We start from the raw sequence: 21,260 nt of genomic DNA on the forward strand, positions 1-21,260 counted from the left end.
GGAGGCAGAGGGGAGATTAAGTGAAATAGAAGATAAAATTATGGAAAATGAAGCCGAGAAAGAGATAAGTAAATACTAGACCATGAGGGGAGAATTAAAGAACTAAATGATTCAATGAAATGTAATAATATCCGTATCACAGGAGTTCCAGAAGAAGAGAGAGAGAAAGGGACAGAAGGTCTACTTGAACAAATTATAGCTGAGAACTTCCCTAACCTGGAGAAGGAAATGGATATCTAAAGCCAGGAGGCACAGAGAACTCCCTTCAGATTTAACAGGAATAGATCTTCTCCACGGGATATCATAGTGATACTGGCATAATACAGATAAACAGAGAAATCTGAAAGCAGCTAGGGACAAGTGGGCCTTAACTTACAAAGGTAGACACATAAGGGTAGTGGCAGACCTATCCACTGAAACTTGGCAGGCCAGGAGGGAGTGGCAGAAAATATTCAATGTGCTGAATAGGAAAAATATGCAGCCAAGAATCCTTTATCCATTAAGGCTATCATTCAGAATAGAAGGAGAGATAAAGGCTTTCCCAGACAAACAAAAACTGAAGGAGTTCATGACCACTAACCCAGCCCTACAAAGAGATCCTAAGGGGAACTCTGTAAGTGGAATGCTACAAAGATTACAAAGGACCAGAAACATCACCACAAGCATGAAACCTACAGATAACACAATGACACTAAATCCATATATTTCAGTAATAACTCTGAATGTAAATGGGCTAAATGCCCCAAGCAAAAGACCTAGGTTATCAGAATGGATAAAAAACCAGATCCATCTATATGCTGTCAACAAGAGACCCATTTTAGACCTGAGGACACCTTCAGATTTAGTGAGGGGATGGAGAACCCTCTATTATGCTACTGGAAATCAAAATAAAGCTGGTGTAGCCATACTTATATCAGATAAACTAGATTTTAAACTAAAGGCTGGAACAAGAGATGGAGAAGGGAATTATATCATAATTATGGGATTGATCCATCAAGAAGAGCTAATAATTGTAAATTTTATGCTCCCAACTTGGAGGCACCCAAATACATAAGTCAATTAATCACAAATATAAGCAATCTTATCGATAAGAATAAATTAATTGCAGGGAACTTTAATACTCCACTTACAACAATGGACAGATCATCTAGGCAAAAATCAATAAAGAAACAATGGCCTTGAATGATACACTGGACCAGATGGACTTGACAGGTATTCAGAATTTTTCATCCAAAAGCAGAATACACATTCTTCTCAAGTGCACATGGAACATTCTCCAAGATAGATCACATGCTGAGTCACAAAAAGAGCCCTCAATTAATATAAAAGAATCGAGAGCATACCATGCATATTTTCTGATCACAACACTATGAAACTTGAAATCAACCACAAGAAAAAATTTGGAACTCCTCCAAATGCATGGAGGTTAAAGAACATCCAACTAAAGAATGAATGGGTCAACCAGGCAATTAAAGAAGAAATTAAAAAATATATGGAAGCAAATAAAAATGAAAACATGACAGTCTAAACCCTTTGGGATGCAGCAAAGGCAGTCCTAAGAGGAAAATACATTGCAATCCAGGCCTATCTCAAGAAACAAGAAAAATCCCAAATACAAAATCTAACAGCACACTTAAAGTACCTAGATGCAGAACAGCAAAGAAACCACAAAGTCAGCAGAAGAGAAATAATAGAGTAGAGCAGAAATAAACAATATAGAATCCAAAAAAACAGTTGAACAGATGAGTCTAAGAGCTGACTTTTTGAAAAAATAAAATTGATAAACCCCTAGCCAGACTTCTCAAAAAGAGAGAAGACCCAAATGATAAAATCACGAATGAAAGAAGACAGATCACAACCAACACCACAAAAATACAAACAATTATCAGAGAATACTATGAAAAATTATATGCTAACAAACTGGACAACTTGGAGGGAATGGACAAATTCCTAGACACCCACACACTACCAAAACTCAAACGGAAAGAAATAGAAAATTTTAACAGACCCATAGCAAGCAAAAAAATGGAATCCGTTATCAATAATCCCCCAACAAATAAGAGTCTTTGGCAAGATGGCTTCCAGAGAGATTCTACCAGACATTTAAAGCAGAGTTAATATCTATCTTTCTCAAGCTGTTCTATAAAATAAAAATGGAAGGAAAGCTTCCGGACTCATTCTATGAAGCCAGCATTACCTTGATTCCCACACCAGACAGAGACCCCACTAAAAAGCAGAATAACAGACCAATATCCCTGATGAATATGGATGCAAACATTCTCAACAAGATACTAGCAAATCAAATTCAACAGTATATCAAAAGATTATTCACCACGATCAAGTGGGATTCATTCCTGGGCTTGCAGGGCTGGTTCAATATTCGCAAATCAATCAATGTGATACATCACTTGAATGGAAGAAAAGGTAAGAACTGTATGATCCTGTCAATAGATGCAGAGAAAGTATTTGACAAAATACAGCATCCTTTCTTAATAAAGACCCTCAAGAAAGTTGGGATAGAAGGAACATACCTCAACATCATAAAAGCCGTATATGAAAAGCCCACAGCTAATATCATCCTCAACGGGGAAAAACTGAGAGCTTTCTGCCTGAGATCAGGAATACAGCTGGGATGTCCACTCTCACCACTGTTGTTTAACATAGTGTTGGAAGTCCTAGCATCAGCAATCAGACAACAAATGAAATAAAAGGCATTCCAATTGGCAAAGAAGTCAACTTTCACTTTTCACAGATGACATAATACTCTAGGTGGTTAATCAAAAGACTCCATCAAAAAGCTACTAGAACTGATACATATAAATTCAGCAAAGTCACAGGATACAAAGTCGATGTACAGAAATCATTTGCATTTCTATATACCAATAATAAAACAACAGAAAGAGAAATAAAGAAATCAATCATATTTACAATTGCACCGAGAACCATAAAATACCTAGGAATAAACCTAACCAAAGATGTAAAGATCTACATGCTGAAAACTACAGAAAACTTATGAAGGAAATTGAAGAAGACACAAAGAAATATTAACAAATTCCATGCTCACGGATTGGAAGAACAAATATTGTTAAAATGTCAATGCTACCCAAAGCAATCTACATATTCAATGCAATCCCAATCAAAATTGCACTGGCTTTCTTCTCAAAGCTAGAACAAACAATCCTAAAATTTATATGGAACCACAAAAGACCCTGAATAGCCAAAGTTATGTTGAAAAAGAAAACCAAAGTGGGAGACATCACAATCCTGGACTTTAGCCTCTCTACAAGGCTCATCAGGACAGTATAATACTGGCACAAGAACAGACACAGACCAATGGAATAGAATAGAGAACCCAGAATTGGACCCACAAATGTATGGCCAACTAATCTTTGACAAAGCAGGAAGGAGTATACAATGGAAAGAAGAGGCTTTTTTTTTTTTAATGTTTATTCATTTTTGAGAAACAGAGAGAGACAGAGCATGAGCGGGAGAGGGGCAGAGAGAGAGGGAGTCACAGAATCCGAAGCAGGCTCCAGGCTCTGAGCTGTCAGCACAGAGCCCAATGCAGGGCTTGAACTCACAGACTGTGAGATCATGACCTGAGCTAAAGTCAGACACTCAACCAACTGAGCCACCCAGGTGCCCCGAAAAGAGTCTCTTTAGCAAATCGTGCTGGGAGAACTGGATAGCAACATGCAGAAGAATGAAACTAGACTGCTTTCTTACACCACACATAAAAATAATTCAAAATGGATGCAAGACCTAAATGTGATACAGGAAGCCATCAAAACCTTAGAAGAGAAAACAGGCAACAGTCTCTTTGACCTCAGCCACAATAATTTCTTGCTCAACACATCTCTAAAGGCAAGGGAAATAAAAGCAAAAATAAACTATTGGGACCTCATCAAGATAAAAACCTTCTGCACTGCAAAGGAAACAATCAACAAAACTAAAAGGCAACCAACAGAATGGGAACAGATATTTGTAAATGACACATCAGATAAAAGTTAGTATCCAAAATCTATAACAAACTTACCAAACCCAACACCCAAAAAGCAAACGACCCAGTGAAGAAATGGGCAGAAGACATGAATAGACACTTTTCCAGATAGGATCACCAGATGGCCAACAGACACATGAAAAGATGTTCAACACCAGTCATCATCAGGGAAATACAAATCAAAACCACACTGAGATACCACCTCACACCAGTAAGAGTGGCTAAAATTAACAATTCAGGAAACAACAGATGTTGGCAAGGATGTGAAGGAAATGGGAACCCTCTTGCACTTTTGGTGGGAATGCAAACTGGTGTAGCCACTCTGGAAAGCAGTGTGGAGGTTCTTCAAAAAATTAAAAATAGAACTACCTTATGACCCAGCAATAACTCTACAAGAAGTTATTGCCTTGAATGGCCTATGAATACAGCAGTGCTGATTCATAGGCATACATGTACCCCCATGTTTATAGCAGTGCTTTCAACAATAGCCAATTTATGGAAAAAGCCCAAATGTCTATCAATTGATGAATGTATAAAGAATATATGGTTTATATATACAATGAAATACTACTTAGCAATGAGAAAGAATGAAATCCTGTCACTTGTAGCAACATAGATGGAACTGGAGGGTGTTATGCTAAATGAAATAAGTCAGTCAGAGAAAGACAGATATCATATCTTTTCACTCATAAGTGGAACTTGAGAAATTTAACAGAAGACCACGGGGGAAAGAAAGGGGAAAAAATAGTTTCAAACAGAGAGTGAGACAAACCATAGGAGACTTTTAAATACAGAGAACAAACTGAAGGTTGATGGTGGCGGGGAGGGAATCGGTGATGGGCATTGAGGAGTGCACTTGTTGGGATGAGCACTGGGCTTGTATGTAAGTGATGAATCATGGGAATATACCCCCAAACCAAGAGCACATGGTATACACCGTTAGCTAACTTGACAATAAATTATATATATTAAAAAAATTTTTATTAAAACAAAAGATATCCCATGTCCATGGATTGGAATGATTAACACTGTTAAAAAGTCTACACTACTCAAAGCAATCTACAGATTCAATTCAATCTATCAAAATTCTGACAGTATTTTTCACAGAAATAGAAAAAAAAATCCAAAAATTTGCACAGAACTAAAGACTCCAAACAGCGAAAATAATCTTGAGGGGAAAAGAACAAAGTTAAAGAAGTCATTCCTGATTTCAAACAATTTTACAAAGCTAGGGTAATCAAAACAGTATGGTGTTGGCATAAAAAACACATAGATCAATGGAACAGAATAGAGAGCCCAAAAATAAACTCATTATATATAGTCAAATTTCAGGAAAGGAGCCACAAAAACTTGTGTTGAGAAAACTCTATAGCCACATGTAAATGAATGAAACTGGACCCCCTATCTTATGCTATACACATAACTCAACTCAAAATAGATTAAAGACTTGAATACCTGAAACCATAAAACTTCTAGAAGAAAACATAGGAAGTAAGCACCTTGACATTGGTCCTGGCAGTAAGTTTTTGGACGACACTAAAAACAAAGACAACAAAAGCAAAACCAAACAAGTGGAACTACATCAAACTAAAAAACTTCTGTGCACCAAAGAAAACCATCAAGAAAATGAAAATGCAACCCATGCAATAGAATAAAATACTTGTAAACCACATAACACATAAAAGGTTTATATCCAAAATATTCAAGGGACTCATTCAACTCAATAGGAAAAACCCAAATAACCTAATTAAAAAATAGGCAAGGGGTGCCTGGGTGGCTCAGTCGGTTAAGCATCTGACTTTGGCTCAGGTCATGATCTTGTAGTTCATGGGTTCTAGCCCCTCGTCAGGCTCTGTGCTGACAGCTCGGAGCCTGGAGCCTGCTTCAGATTCTGTGTCTCCCTCTCCCTCTGCCCCTCCCCTGCTCACATTCTGTCTCTCTCTCAAAAATAAATATTAAAAAAAATTTTAAATAGGCAAAAGACTGAAATAAACATTTATTCAAAGACCTACAAAAGGACAACAGGTACATAAAAAGGTGTTCAACATAATTAATCATCATAAAGGAAATGCAAATCAAAACCACAATGAGATCACATCATACCTGTTTATCAAGAAGACTAGAGATAACAAATGCTGGTGAGGATACAGAGAAGAAGAAACCTTTGTACTGTTGGAATGTAAACTGGTACAACCACTATGGAAAGCAGTATGGGGGTTCCTCAAAAAAATAAAAATAAAACTACAATATGATCCAGTAATCTCACTTCTGCGTATACCTCCAAAGGAAATGAAATTATTATCTCACACAATTATACGTACTTCCATGTTCATTGAAACATTATTCAAAATAGACAAGATATGAAAGCTTAACTCTTCACTGATACACAATGGACAAAGAAAATGTGGTATATACATAAATAAAAATGGAGCAATACTCAACCTTAAAGGAATTTTCACCATTTGTAATGACATGGATGAACCTGGAGTAACGAGGCAAAAAGAATTACAAAGCCATAGGATGCTCACACCCAAGTTTGAGTAAACAAGATCAGGTAAATAAGTATAGAGGGGGCAGGGCCAAGTCCCCCAGGATAGACAGGGAGGGGCAAAGGCCCCTGTGCAAAGGTATTAGGTATTCAGGGCAAAAATGTCTGGCAATTTACTACTGTAGCAGAAAGCTGCTTTTTCACTGGAAGGAAGGACCAAAATAGGGAAACAGGTAAATAGGGCTATAGACAGCTGTGGGTGAAGCTGCCCAGAGAGAGCTAATTAGCAAAAGAAAGGTGCCTTGTTAACCCTGAGGCAGCATGTTCTCTGTCTTATCCCCTGGGCTGGCTAAGTAAACAGACCTGGAGCCTCCTGTTTGCAGTTATCATCCAACTGCCCGGCGGGGCCAGGATTTTGGTTTATATTGACCCAAACCCCTAACACCGGCTCTCTTCAAAACCCCCTTTCCCTCCTGCCCATGAGTTAATGTTCACAGATTCATTGTCTCTTTGTGCACACCCATCACGTTTGCAAGTAAGATGAATTAGGGTGTGAGGACCTAATGTATAATTGGTGACTATAGTTGATAACTCTATATTGTATAATTAAAATTTGCTAACAGTAGAAGTTAAATGATCTCACACATAAAGTAAATATGTGAGGTGATGGCTAGGAATAATCCTTTCACAATGTATAGCAGATCATCATTTTGTACTTTTTAAATATCTTATATTTTTGTCAATTATACCTTCATAAAGGTGGAAAAAGGTTTTAAATGCATATGTAGTTTTATTAACTAGGAAATATATTCATGATATGTCATTAAGTAATAAAGTTATTTTTTTTTAATGTGTGATTGGGGCACCTGGGTGACTCAGTTGAGAGTCCGAATTGGGCTCAGGTCATAATCTCACGGCTCGTGGGTTTGAGCCCTGTGTTGGGCTCTGTGCTGACAGCTCAGAGCCTGGAGCCTGTATCTCCTCTCTCTCTACTCCTCCACCCCCCCCCCCAAAATAAATAAAATGTTAAAAATATTTTAAAAGAATGTGTGATTTAGTACCTAGAAACAAAAAATGTATATACCTAAAAAACTAGAAGGGTATGTATCAGATTAAGAATGACTATTTGTGGATGGACTTATTGCTTATATTTTCTGATTTTGCTATAATGAACTTGTGTTCTTTTGGTTGTTTTATTTTTAAGAGCACCATTGCACTTATCTAAAACAGGCAAAAAGTAGCTTGCTGATAGGTATGGTATTGCCTGGTTCTCCTTTCAGAGAGACCTTAGAAGATAATGTTGCCTGGCAATTTTAAAATACAAAGTTGTAGCGCTTTATAGCACATTCATTCGACAGTTTTCTGAGTGCTTCATGGCTCCAGATATGCCAGAGCAAAGAAGAAACAACCCCTGTGATCCCAGTTCAGGATGCAGGTGGCACCCACATTAGGAGACAGTTGTGTTTTGTTGGTTTTTTAAGACTTTACTTTTAAAACATTTTTATCTTAACAGCAAAATTAAGATGATGGTACAGAGATTTCCAATATGCCCCATCCCCACATGTGCATTGCCTACTCTATTAGCAACATCGTCCACCAGAATAGTACATTTGTTATCCACCAACATATTATAATCAATGTCCATAATTTCTGGTTCACTTTTGAGGCTGTACATCCTATAGGTATGGACAAATGTATAATGACATGGATCCATCATTATAATATCATACAGAGTATTTTCACTGCCCTCAAAATCCTGTGTGCTTCTCCTATTTATCCTTACCCCCCTTTTTGAATATTAGCATAAAAATTACGGTGCTTCAGAGTTTTCGAAGCACCTTCACCAACATTTTTTCCACTTTTACTGTTAATTTTTTATTATACAAATCTCAGTTAGACAGAAACCTCCAATAGTATTACCACCAGTTTACAGATGAAGAAACAAGTTTGAAGAGGTTTAGGGACTTTCCAAGCATCGATACCAGCTCTTATTACAAATCCAAGACCATCCCTTAGGTAGAAATCATCAGTGTTTCTCACAGGGAGTACTGCAAATACCTCCTTTCCCTATATAGTAAACTTTTGTAATATTAAAAAAACACAAAGAAAACCACCCTCAAATCTATTTTATTTGGAGTTGGGTGGGAAGAAGAAAATGCTTGCCTTGCTCAATCTATCCGAATTTTCAATCCCATTGCAGAATAAGTGTAGCTAATATGTAGACATGTAACACATCCACTGCCTATTTTCATATCATCAAAAAAAGGAATGCCAAGTTATTTTCTGGAAATACGTTTTGGAGAAAATGGATAATTTGGTGATTAAGGAAACAGATAAAGACTAACCATGATACGGAGACCTATGTACCACCCAGGGTCCTATAATGAGGAATCTGAACTGAGACCAGGTCATCTGTAGGCTTCTTGTTGGCCAAACTATTCATTTTTTTTTTTTTTAATTTTTTTTTTTTTTTTTAGCGTTTTATTTATTTTTGAGACAGAGAGAGACAGAGCATGAATGGGGGAGGGGCAGAGAGAGAGGGAGACACAGAATCGGAAACGGGCTCCAGGCTCTGAGCTGTCAGCACAGAGCCCGACGCGGGGCTCAAACTCACGGATGGTGAGATCGTGACCCGAGCCGAAGTCGGCCGCTCAACCGACTGAGCCACCCAGGCGCCCCATTGGCCAAACTATTCAGATGTCCCTAAGGGAGGGAGCAACTAGGCCAACTAAGGAGAGATTCCCAAGACTGAGATTCTGCCCATGGGAAACTAGATGAAGAAAAATTCAAACTGAATTCCACATCCCTACAGGTTTCGATCAGACACAGTTGCATCAGTTTAGCTCTGTACCTCTTACAATACACCAGAATACTTCCTGTGTTCTTGTAAAGTAATCCCACTGTGTGCTGTGGTTACTGGCTTCCTTCCTTCCTTGATTTACTTAAAGTATGTACCAGTGTATCACTATGTGATGAGCTATACTTTTATTTTTGGCATCATTTTCCTAAATATTTTCATTAAGTACAATTTTGGCTATATTAAAAATTGGTTTAGAATACTTACTAATATTTTCTTAGAAATCCAGTTTCTGCATAAGGAGAACAGGTTTATAGATACTACCTAGCAAGAGACTTTGTTCCAGGGACATATCAAATATCTAAATAAATAGAGCTGGCTAGGCAAACTGCCTGACATAGAGTATATATTCAATAAATGCTCATTTCTGTCACTACCCCAGTCCATAAAATTCATGTGACATACTCCAGGACCCTTAAGTGGTCTCCACTTCACTCTCCATTGAAGACCCATGATGAAAGAAGTCATGAAAATGAAAAATCATGGATTTCCAAGGAAGATGGTGGACTAGGGGGATTCTAGGCTCACCACGTCTCACAGATAAACCTAAATAACACCCACATCAGTATACATAACCCAGAAAACAACCTGAAGACTGGAAGAACAAACTCTTCACAGCTAAATGTAGAGAAGAGGCCATGTTGAAAAGGGCAGAAACATGGTTGGAAGTCAAAGTGACCTACAAGACTGTCCTTAGGAGGGAAGGACATCATGGTCACGAAGGGAGAGGAGCAGACCTCATACCAGGCACCCCCAGGCATGGGGGACCTGCACTGGGAAGACAAATCCCCATAACATTTGGCTTTGAAAACCAGAGGAGACTAACTTTTGAATTTTTATCATCAGTGGGGCTTAACACCTGAAACTTTAAAAACCAGCAGGCTTAGCTCTGAGAGAGGTGGAAGGCTATAGGAACCTGAGTCCTCACCCTTAAAGAGACAGTGTAACAAACAGCCTGACTGAGGTACAGCATAGAAGCAGCAGTTTGAAAAACACCTAAGGAATACAGGAAGGACATTTGTTTGCTAATATCAGAGCTTGTGTTGGAGGGGGTGGGGATCTTTAGGAGAACAAAAGAATTGGCAGGTACCATATCATCCTCTACTCCCCAACCTGGCTATATGGACAGCTGCAGAAACCAGCACAGTGCAAACACTCTATACCCAGCTGTGCACTCTACACCCACACTCTTGTGGACCTGCCCCCTCCACCCTAGCCTCGCCAAGAGTTTTCCAGAAGTTCCCCTACCACAGGTGAAAAACACATACCTTGCTGGCACTATATAACACACCCCTATATTTTCCTGCAGACCCACTTCATCCAACATGCCCTGGGCAGGCGTCCATCCAAAGAGGATGTGAGAGTGAGAAAGCAGCCCCAGCAGGGGCCAGCACCTTCCCAAAGCAACTAGTGCCCTGGAGAAAGGGGAAGAAAACCAAACACACATACAGTCAGACTGTGGCCACAGCGTTAGGCTGCAGGCAGACATCTGGTCTGACTTCAAGCTCTGCCCCCCAAAGAAAGCAGCTCAGGGAATAACACTGGGAGAGCATCCTGCAACTTGGTGCTACTGCATTTCTGGCAAATGCCTGGTCTGACTGAACTCAAGCCTAAGGTGGCCTCAGACTGGCCCACTAAGAACATAGGCAACAAACTCTGCCCGCAAAAGGCAAAGAGTCACTGCAGAAATCTGGACTGAAGTCACAATAGTAGAGTATACACAACACACCTAGGAGGCACCCCTGAAACAACATATTCTGATGAGAAGGGGACATTGCATTTCAGGGCACTAAAGGACCTCTTCATAGGGCCACTACTTTCAAGAGCAGGGGACACAGCTCAATTGCCAATCACATAGAAACAGACACAGACAGACAAAATGAGGAGACAAAGGAATAGGTCCCCAAACAAAGAAGAAGACAAAATCACAGCAAGAGAGATAAATGAAAAAGAGATAAGTAACATGCCTGATAGAGAATTTAAAGTCATGGTCATGAAGATATTCACTGGACTTGAGAAAGGAGTGAAAGACCTCAGTGAGACCCTCAATAAAGGGATAGGAAACATAAAACAGAACCAATCAGGGTTAAAGAACTCAACTGAAATTAAAAATACCATAGAGGGAATAAATAGATTAGAGGAAGGAGAAGAATCGATCAGCAACCTGGAGGACAAAGTAATAGAAAATAGTCAAGCTGAACATGAGAGAGGAAAAAAAAAAAAAACAATAAGAAACGAGAATATATTAAGAGAACCCAGAAACACCATCAAGCATAACAACATCCACATTATAGGGATCCCAGAAGGAAAAAGAAAGAGGGAGAAAATTTGAGTAAATAGCTGAATACTTCCCTAACCTGGGGAAGGAAACAGAAATCCAGATAAAGACGACACAGAGAGCCCCCAACAAAATCAACCCAAGGAGGTACACACCAAGACACATAGTCATTTCATGGCAAAAAGTAGTGATAAAGAGAGAATTTTAAACGCAGCAAAAGAAGACAGTTACATACAAGGAAAATTCCATAAGGCTATCAGCTGATTTTTCAGCAGAAACTTTGCAGACCAGAAGAGATTGGCATGATATATTCAAAGTCCTGAAAGGGAAAAATGTGCAGCCAAGAATTCTTTATCCAGCAAGGCTATCATTCAGGATAGAAGAAGAGATAAAGAGTTTCTCAGACAAAAACTAAAGGACCTCTCCAAGAAATATTAAAGGAGACACTTTGAAAGCAAAGGAAAGACTGTAAGTGAGAGTATAAAAAGTAGGAAACACAAAAGCAGTAAATATGAGCATATCTGTAAAAACCAGGTGAGGGATTCACAAAATAGAATGTAAAATAGGACACCATATTCCTAAAATGGTGGGGGGGTATGGGAGGAATAAAGAATGGGTTCAAACTTGAGCAACCATCAACTTAATACTGATTACAATATTACAGAAGAGGATATATAGAAACCTAATGATAAACACACATACAAATGCTGATTCCAAGGGGCATGTGCATCCCAATGTTTATAGCAGCACTATCAACAATAGGCAAATTATGGAAAGAGCCCAAATGTCCATCAACTGATGAATGGATAAAGAAGACGTGGTGTGTGTGTGTGTGTGTGTGTGTGTGTGTGTGTGTGTGTGTATAATGGAATGCTACTCAGTGATCAAATAGAATGCAGTCTTGCCATTTGCAACAATGTGGTTGGAACTAGAGTGTATTATGCTAAGTGAAATAAGTCAGAGAGAACACAAGTATCATGATTTCACTCATATGTGGAATTTAAGAAACAAAACAGATTAACATAGGGGAAGGGAAGGAAAAAGAAGATAAAAACAGCGGTAAACCAACCAAGAGACTCTTAAATACAGAGAACAAACTGAGGGTTGCTAGAGGGGAGGTAGGTGGGAGGATGGGCTAAATGGGTGATGGGCATTAAGGAGGGCACTTGTTGGGATGAACACTGGGTGTTATATGGAAGTGATGAATCACTAAATTCTACTCCTGAAACCAATATTGCACTATGTTAACTAACTTGAATTTAAATAAGTTAAAAAATTAAAAAATTTAAAAACCAGTTATAGCTATGCAAAGAATAAAGAGAAAGTATTCTATCACTAAAGAAAGACACAAAAGCAGGAAAGAGAGCAGGGGAAGAAAAGATTTTTTTTTTAAAAAATCACAAAAACAACCACAAAACAAGTAAGAAAATGGCAATAAATACATATCAATAATTACTTTGAATGTAAATGGCCAAACACTCCAAAAGAGATAGGGTGACAGAGTAGATTAAAACAAGACCCATCTGCCTGTCAGACACCATTTCAGACCTAAAGACATCTGCAGATTGAATGTGAGTGGGGAGAAACATTTATCATGTAAATGGATGTCAAAAGAAAAGGGTAGCAATACTTAAAAAGAGTATTTTTTCCTATACAAGTTTTTATTTAAATTCCAGTTAGTTAACATGCACTATAATACTAGACTCAGGAGTCCAATATAGTGATTCAGCACTTCCATACATCACCTGCTGTTCATCAAAACAATTGCACCCCTGGGATGCCTGGGTGGCTCTGTTGGTTAAGTGGCCGACTTTGGCTCAGGTCATGATCTCAAGATTCATGAGTTTGAGCCCCACACCAGCATCTGTGCTGACAGCTCAGAGCCTGGAGCCTGCTTCAGTCTGTGTCTCCCTCTCTCTCTGCCCCTACCCTGCTTATGCTCTGTCTCTCAAAAAAAATAAACATAAAAAATTTTTGTTTAAAAGTGCACTCCTTAATCCCCACTACCTATTTAACCCACCCACCCCCCACCTCCCATCTGGTAACCATCAGTTTGTTCTGTAGAGTCTGTTTCTTGGCTTGCTTCTCTTTTTCCCCCCTTTGCTCGTTTGTTTTGTTTCTTAAATTCCATATATGAGTGAGATCATATGGTATTTATCTTTCTCTGACTTATCTCACTTAGCATAATACTCTCTAGCTCCTTCCATGTTGTTACAAATGGCAAGATTGCATTCTTTTTGATGGCCAAGTAATATTCCAACACCACACACACACACACACACACACACACACACACACACACACACACTCTTTATCCATTCATCAATCTATGGATACTTGGGCTGCTTCCATATCTTGGCTATTATAAATAATGTTGCTATAAATATCAGGATGCATGTATCTCTTCGAATTGGTATTTTTGTATTCTTTGGGTAAATACCTAGTAGTGCAATTGCTGGATCATATGGTAGTTATACCTTTTGCAGAACCTCCATACTGTTTTCCAGAGTGGCTGCACTAGTATGCATTCCCATCTACCATGCAAGAAGGTTCCCCTTTCTCTACATCCTTACCAACACCTGATTGTTTCTTGTGTTGTTGATTTTAGCCACTCTGATAGGTGTGAGGTGGTATCTCATAATGGTGCTGATTTGCATTTTCCTGATGAATAATGTTGAGCATCTTTTCATATGTCTGCTGGTCATCTATAGGTCTTTTTTGGAAAATTACCATTCATGTCTTCTACCTTTTTTATTTTTGTTTTTTAAATGTTTATTTATTTTGAGAGAGGGACAAAGGGCAAGAGCAAGCAGGGGAGAGGCAGAGAGAATCCCAAGCAGACTCCACCGTCAGCACAGAGCCCAACACAGAGCTCAATCTCACAAACCAGGAGATCATGACCTGAGCCAAAATCAAGAGTTTGATGCTTAACATACTGAGCCACTCAGGCACCCCTGCCATTTTTCAATTGGATTGTTTTTTGGGTGTTGAGTTGTATCAGTTATTTATATATTTTGGAGACTAACCCTTTATCACATATATCATTTGCAAATATCTTCTCCCATTCCATAGGCTGCCTTTTAGTTTTGTTGATTGTTTCCTTTGCTGTGCAGAAGCTTTCTATTTTGATGTATTCCCACAGTGAATTTTTGGTTTTGTTTCCCTTGCCTCAGGAGACATATCTAGAAAAATATTGCTATGGCTAATGTTAATTAAGTTACTACCAGTATTCTCTTCTAGGACTTTTATAGGTTTCAGGTCTCACATCTAGGTTCCTAATCCATTTTGAATTTATTTTTTGTGAATGGTGTAAGAAAGTGGTCCATTTTCATTCTTTTGCATGATGCTGTCCAATTTTCCCAACACCATTTGTTGAAGAGACAGTCTTGGAAGAAATAGACTTTAAACCACAGACTGTAACAAGAGACAAAGAAGGACACTACATAATCATAACAGGAACGGTCTAAAGAGAAAATATAACAATTGTAAATATTTATGTACCAAACATGAAAGCATCCAAATATATAAAATAGTTAATAGCGAACATAAAGGAACCAATTGATACTAATACAACAATAGTAAGGGACTTTAACACCCACTTAGATCAATGGACAAATCATCCAATCAAAAAAATTAATGAGGAAACAGTGGCTTTGAACGACATACTGTACCAGATGGATTTAACAGATATATTCAGAATATCCCATCCTAAAACAGCAGAATACATATTCTTTTCAGGTGCACATGAAACATTCTCCAGGATAAACCACATATTAGGCCACAAAACTAGTCAACAAATTAGAAAATACCGAAGTCATGGTATGCATCTTTTCTGACCACAACACTATGAAACTAGAAGTCAACCACAAGAAAAAAATTAGAAAGAGCACAAATTCATGGAGGTTAAATAACATGCCACTCAATAATGAATGGGTCAACCAAGAAGTCAAAGAGGAAATCAAATTTAAAAAATTACATGAAGACCAATGGAAGTGAAAATACAATGAGTCAAAATTTTCGGATGCAACAAAAGCAATTGTAAGAGGGTTATTTATAGCAATATGGTTCTACCTCAAGAAGCAAGAAAAATCTCAAACAACTTAACATTACACCTAAAGGAGCTAGGAGAAAAAAGAGCAAATAAAACCCCAAACCAGGAGAAAATAATAAAGATAAAAGAGGAAATAAATGATATAGAAACTAAAAATTGAACAGATCAATGAAACCAGGAGCTGGTTCTTTGAAGAGATCGACAAAACTGATAAACCTCTAGCCAGACTAATCAAAAGAAAAAAAAAGAGGAAGCGCAAATAAACAAAATCACAAATGAAAGAGGAGAAATAACCACCATAGAAACACAAACAATTGTAAGAGATTATTATGAAAAATTATATGCTGAAAAACTGGATAACCCCCAAAAGATGGATAAATTTCTAGAAACATATAACCTACCAAAACCGAAGCAGGAAAAAATAGAAAACTTGAACAGACTGATTACCAACAATGAAATTGAATCAGCGATCAAAAAACTCCCAACAAACCAAAGTCCAGGACCAGAGAGCTTCACAGGAGAATTCTACCAGTTAAAGCAGACTGAATACCCCTTCTTCTCAAACTATTCCAAAAAACTGAAAACAAAGAAAAACTTCCAAATTCATTCTATGAGGCCAGTATTACCCTGATACCAAAAATCACATAAAGACACCACAAAAAATGAAAACCACAGGTCAATATCTCTGATGAACATAGATGCAAAAATCCTTAACAAAATACTAGCAAATCAAATCCAACAATACATGAAAAAATCATTCAACAATCAAGTGGGATTTATTCCCACAATGAAAGGGCGGTTCAATATTTGCAAACCGATCAACGTGAAACATCACATTAGTAAAAGAAAGTATAACAACAATATGATCATTTCCATAGGTGCAGAAAACGCATTTGGCAAAGTACAGCATCTGTTCATGATTAAAAACCCTCAACAGAGTAGGTTTAGAGGCAACATACCTCAACATCATAAAGGCCATATATGAAAACCCACAGCAAACATCATACTCAATGGTAAAAAACAGACTTTTTCCCCTGAGGTTAAGAATAAGACAAGGATGTCCACTCTCACCACTTTTATTCAACACAGTGTTGCATGTCCTACCCACAGCCATCAGACAACAAAAAGAAATAAATGGCATCCAAATTGGTAAGGAAGAGGTAAAACTATTTGCAGATGACATGATACTATATAGAGAAAACCCTGAAGATTCCAACAAGAAAATACTAGAACTTATAAATTCAATAAAGTCACAGGATACAAATCAATATATAGAAATCTGTTTCATATCTATATACTATTAATGAAGCAGCAGAAAGAAATTAAGAGAATAGTCCCATTTACAATTGCACCAGAAATCATAAGATACCTAGGAATAAACTTAAGAGATGACAGGTCTGTACTCTGAAAACTATAAAACACTGATAAAACAAATTGAAAAGGACACAAACAAATGAAAGATATTCTACGCTCATGGTTTGGAGGAAAAACATTGTTAAAAATGTCTATATATTTTTTAATAAATAAACTTTTAAAAATGTCTATATTATGCAAAGAAATTTACAGATTTAATACAATCTTTATTAAAATATCAATAACATTTTTCACAGAACTAGAACAAACAAACCTAAAATTTGTATGGAACTACAAATAACCCCCAATAGTCAAAGCAATCCTGAAAAACAAAACTTGAGATATCACAACTCCAGATTTCAGGTTATATTGCAAAGCTATATAGACACACAGATCAACAGACAAAAATGGACACACAGATCAACAGAACAGAGAGGCCAAAAATAAACCCACAATTATATAGTCAATTAATCTTTGACAAAGGGGAAAGAATATACAATGGGGAAAAGACAGTCTCTTCAACAAATGGTGATGGGAAAACTGGACAGCTACATGCAAAAGAATGAAACTGGACCACTTTCTTATACCATTCACAAAAATAAATTCACAAGGGATCAAAGCATCAAAGTTCTAGAGGAGAACACAGACACTAATTTCTGTGACATTGGCCATAGCAACATTTTTCGAAATATGTGTCCTCAGGCAAGAGAAACAAAAGAAAAAAATAAACTACTGGAATTACACTACAATAAAAAAATAAAATAAAAATAAAATAAACTTTTGTACAGCAAAAAAAAAACATCAACAAACCAAAAAGGCAATCTAGGATATATCCGATAGGGGGTTAATATCCAAAATGTGTAAGTAATGTATACAATTCAAGATGCCCAAACAAATAATCAAATTAAAAGTGGGGCAGAAAACTGCATCGGACTTCAACTCAGGTCGTGATCTCAGGGTTTGAGAGCTCAAGCCCTGCTTTTCTCTCTCCCCCTTCCCTTCTCCTCCCACCACTGGAATATTATTCAGCCATGTAAAAGGATGAAATCTTGTCATTTGTAACAATATGGATTGATCTAGAGGGTATAATGCAAAGTGAAATAGTCAGAGAAAGATAAATACCCTAGGATTTCATTCATGTGGGGGATTTAAGATGCAAAACAAGTGAACAAAGTAAAAAAGAGACAAACCAAAAAAGAAACCCTTAAATAGAGAATAAAATGATGGTTACCTGTGGCAGGAAGAGGGGGTCAGGTGAAATAGGTGAAAGGGATTAAAGAGTACACTTATCGGGATGGGCATTAAGTAATTATAGAATTATTGAATCACTATATTGTATACCTGAAACTAGTAACGCGGTATGTTCATACTGGAATTAAAAGAATTTAAAGGGAAAATTATGGATAATCTCAAGTATTTGTAGTCATTAGTTGGCCCTTTATGTTCCATGTAATCTTTGTCTAGACAGTAAAACAATTCCAACAGTGACCAGTTTATTTCCTCTTCAGCACTCCTCATTCTTCAACATTGACACAATATTAAATGGTTGAATAATATGGCCAGAAAAATCCCATGACTCTTTGTGCATTTCAGATATATGTGGTTTTATTTTTTTTTTTTAATTTTTTTTTTTGGGGGGGACAGAGACAGAACATGAACAGGCGAGGGGCAGAGAGAGAGGGAGACACAGAATCGGAAACAGGCTCCAGGCTCTGAGCCATCAGCCCAGAGCCCGACGCGGGGCTCGAACTCCCGGACCGCGAGATCGTGACCTGGCTGAAGTCGGATGCTTAACCGACTGCGCCACCCAGGCGCCCCAGATATATGTGGTTTTAAATATGTCTTCTTTCCTTGGCTCGAGTACACAGTAAAAATGCCTTCAGATCACAGCAATAGCAAGTATTCTCAGTCAGATTACTTAGAAACAAGTCAAAACTAATTCCAATGAGCAAAAATTTAATCTGCAAAACATGTTCACATCTATTAGTCTCATTACTCATAGACAAAAATCCACAAAATGGGGAATCATAATACATCCAGCAAAAATGAGACAGGAATATAACTGAAGATTTACCAGTGGCCCTCATTTCTCTATTTTAAAAGACTGATAAAATTTCAAAAGATATATTCACATTTTCAACTAGAATATTTAAGTGTGGTAAATAGAAAAAAAATTTTAAACATGGTACTTTTCTATATAAATTATTGTATGCCTTTCCCTCCCACACATTTTGATACCTTTCCATAGTTCTCCATTTTCTTCCTAGCTCAGAACAAGCCATATCTCCCCCCAAATGAGAGATTCATCAAAAGCTCCCCTCCCCCAAGACTTCAATCTGATTTTCCTAATTCATCTGAAATTGATGTAAATCAATGTCTTCATCACCATCATTGTGCCTAGAAAGTTGGTCTAGCTTACTTTAAACACCAACGAATGAAAAAATATCATTAGAGATTTCCTACATGGAGCAGTGAGGTGATCAATTTATCTGAACAACAAAAACCCCTTGAATCTAAAATTTATAGTCAACATGACCTAACTCACAGAAAGCCCTAACTTTTTAGAACGAATTTTATTTTAGATCACTGTTCAGAAAATTCTATGTTGCCATGGATACCCCTGAGACTGAATTTCTCACCATCCCCCAATATATTATACCTTACCTTTCATTGGTGGCTTCATTAGAGATTCCTGATATGAATTCATCAAGATCATCTCTAAAGAATTAAAAATGTGTATGATCAGACCCCAGTGGCTTCATAGCCAAACTTCTGTTTTAACTTAGCTTTGTTGTTGTTGTTGTTGTTTGTTTTTTAGAATTCAACCAGCTTACAAATTGAAGACTCCCTGTAACTATTTGTAAATTAGTTATTTGGAAACTGGCATTTCCATTTTCCTTAGAAATGGGTTTTTTTTTAAATAGTAGTAATGAAAATCTCTGGCTTAACAAATCAAAAAAGCCTAACAAATCAAGGCAAGTACAATTCTTTACTGCTAAATTCAATTCTCCTGAAACTGCACTGAGGTGGAATTTACTTCAAAATATAGCTTCATTTTGTAGGTATACAGCCTTTCAGCTTATTTCCTGATTATCAAGTTTCTTCACTGTATCCTTACTCTTCGTGTGTCATGTAAGTCTCTTCTGTTCCTGAGTTTGGTTCAAATAACTGCAAGCTTGAGTCAGGGGCTTCCTCAAATATAATGATGGGTTTATATCTGAAACACCAGCTTCAGATGATTGTAAACCTCTGGAGGGAAAGGGGACAGCCCAAGGTCTATGAGCTCCATCCTTTTCTGCTGAGAGCTCCACAGTTACCTGTCCACTGCCACCTCTCGCTCAAATAATAGGATCCTCTCTTTACCTGGTCTACTCTAGCAGAGTCTCACACACATATATTATGAGAGTATCCTAAGAAACTCTGGCTTCTGGTTACTAAGGGTCATAAACTATGAGCAGGAAGTCTCCCTCTTCTGACATGTTCTTCCTTTTATCCCCCCGACTTAGACCCCAAAAGAAAGACAGTTATTTACAGAAGCTTACAGTCTCTTATGGAAACCTCTTATTGCCAACAATGCTCTCTAATACCTTTCGGCACTCAGATCAGTCAAGTCAACTCACCCATGGTCATCACTGTTGTCAGAGGAATCCATAATTCTGCTAAAGGGTAAAAACATACAAAAAAATAAATTCAGACATTCTGGAAAGCAATCAGTTTCTTCTTCCCAACAGAATTTTATGACATGAAAAGTAAAATCATGAGGAAACATGACAAAATGACAGAAACATTGTCAGGGTACAGCAATGAGACCTCGGAGATAGCCTCTTGGCTGTGTGTCTGCCCACTGGAAAGGGAAGGAAAGAATTAAGGGAGGTATAATTTTTGTGATTAAACCTCCTTTCTTCTCCATTTTGTCAACCATTCACATATTCTGGAATCCGTTTGGGAAATAGGAATGATCTGAGCAAAAGGATGGGGAGGGAGATCCAGATAATAACTAATGAAAAGATACAGAGATAAAGAAAATGCCACAACAATAAATATTCCGGTTTCAAGGACTAGCCCCTGATCACCATTTGGTAGAGAAGAAACTAGTAGGTAGGTCAAGAATTGGCTAAATAATGGGGCACCTGGGTGGCTTAGTTGGTTAAGTGACTCCTGATTTCAGGTCATAATCTCATGGTCCATGAGATTGAGCCTGCATTGGGATCTGTGCTGACAGTGCACGGCCTG

General features: G+C 37.7%; 1 protein-coding gene across 8 annotated transcripts in view; it reads right to left on the minus strand.

The window, feature by feature from the left end:
- Positions 1-21,260, minus strand: part of LOC125173614 (phosphatidylinositol 3,4,5-trisphosphate 3-phosphatase TPTE2-like) — a 171,052-nt gene that overhangs the window by 145,485 nt on the left and 4,307 nt on the right. For 5 of the 8 annotated variants that reach the window (XM_047872981.1, XM_047872974.1, XM_047873024.1 and 2 more), the window contains 2 exons: positions 20,648-20,686; positions 19,692-19,745 (listed from right to left, as the gene is read on the minus strand). In XM_047872981.1, coding sequence (XP_047728937.1) covers positions 19,692-19,745; positions 20,648-20,686 — 93 coding nt within the window. The remainder of the gene's footprint in view (positions 1-19,691; positions 19,746-20,647; positions 20,687-21,260) is intronic. The other 3 variants (XM_047872989.1, XM_047873017.1, XM_047873000.1) reach the window with 3 other exon arrangements.

Source organism: Prionailurus viverrinus, chromosome A1, assembly GCF_022837055.1.
Source record: "Prionailurus viverrinus isolate Anna chromosome A1, UM_Priviv_1.0, whole genome shotgun sequence".
Taxonomy (NCBI): domain Eukaryota; kingdom Metazoa; phylum Chordata; class Mammalia; order Carnivora; family Felidae; genus Prionailurus; species Prionailurus viverrinus.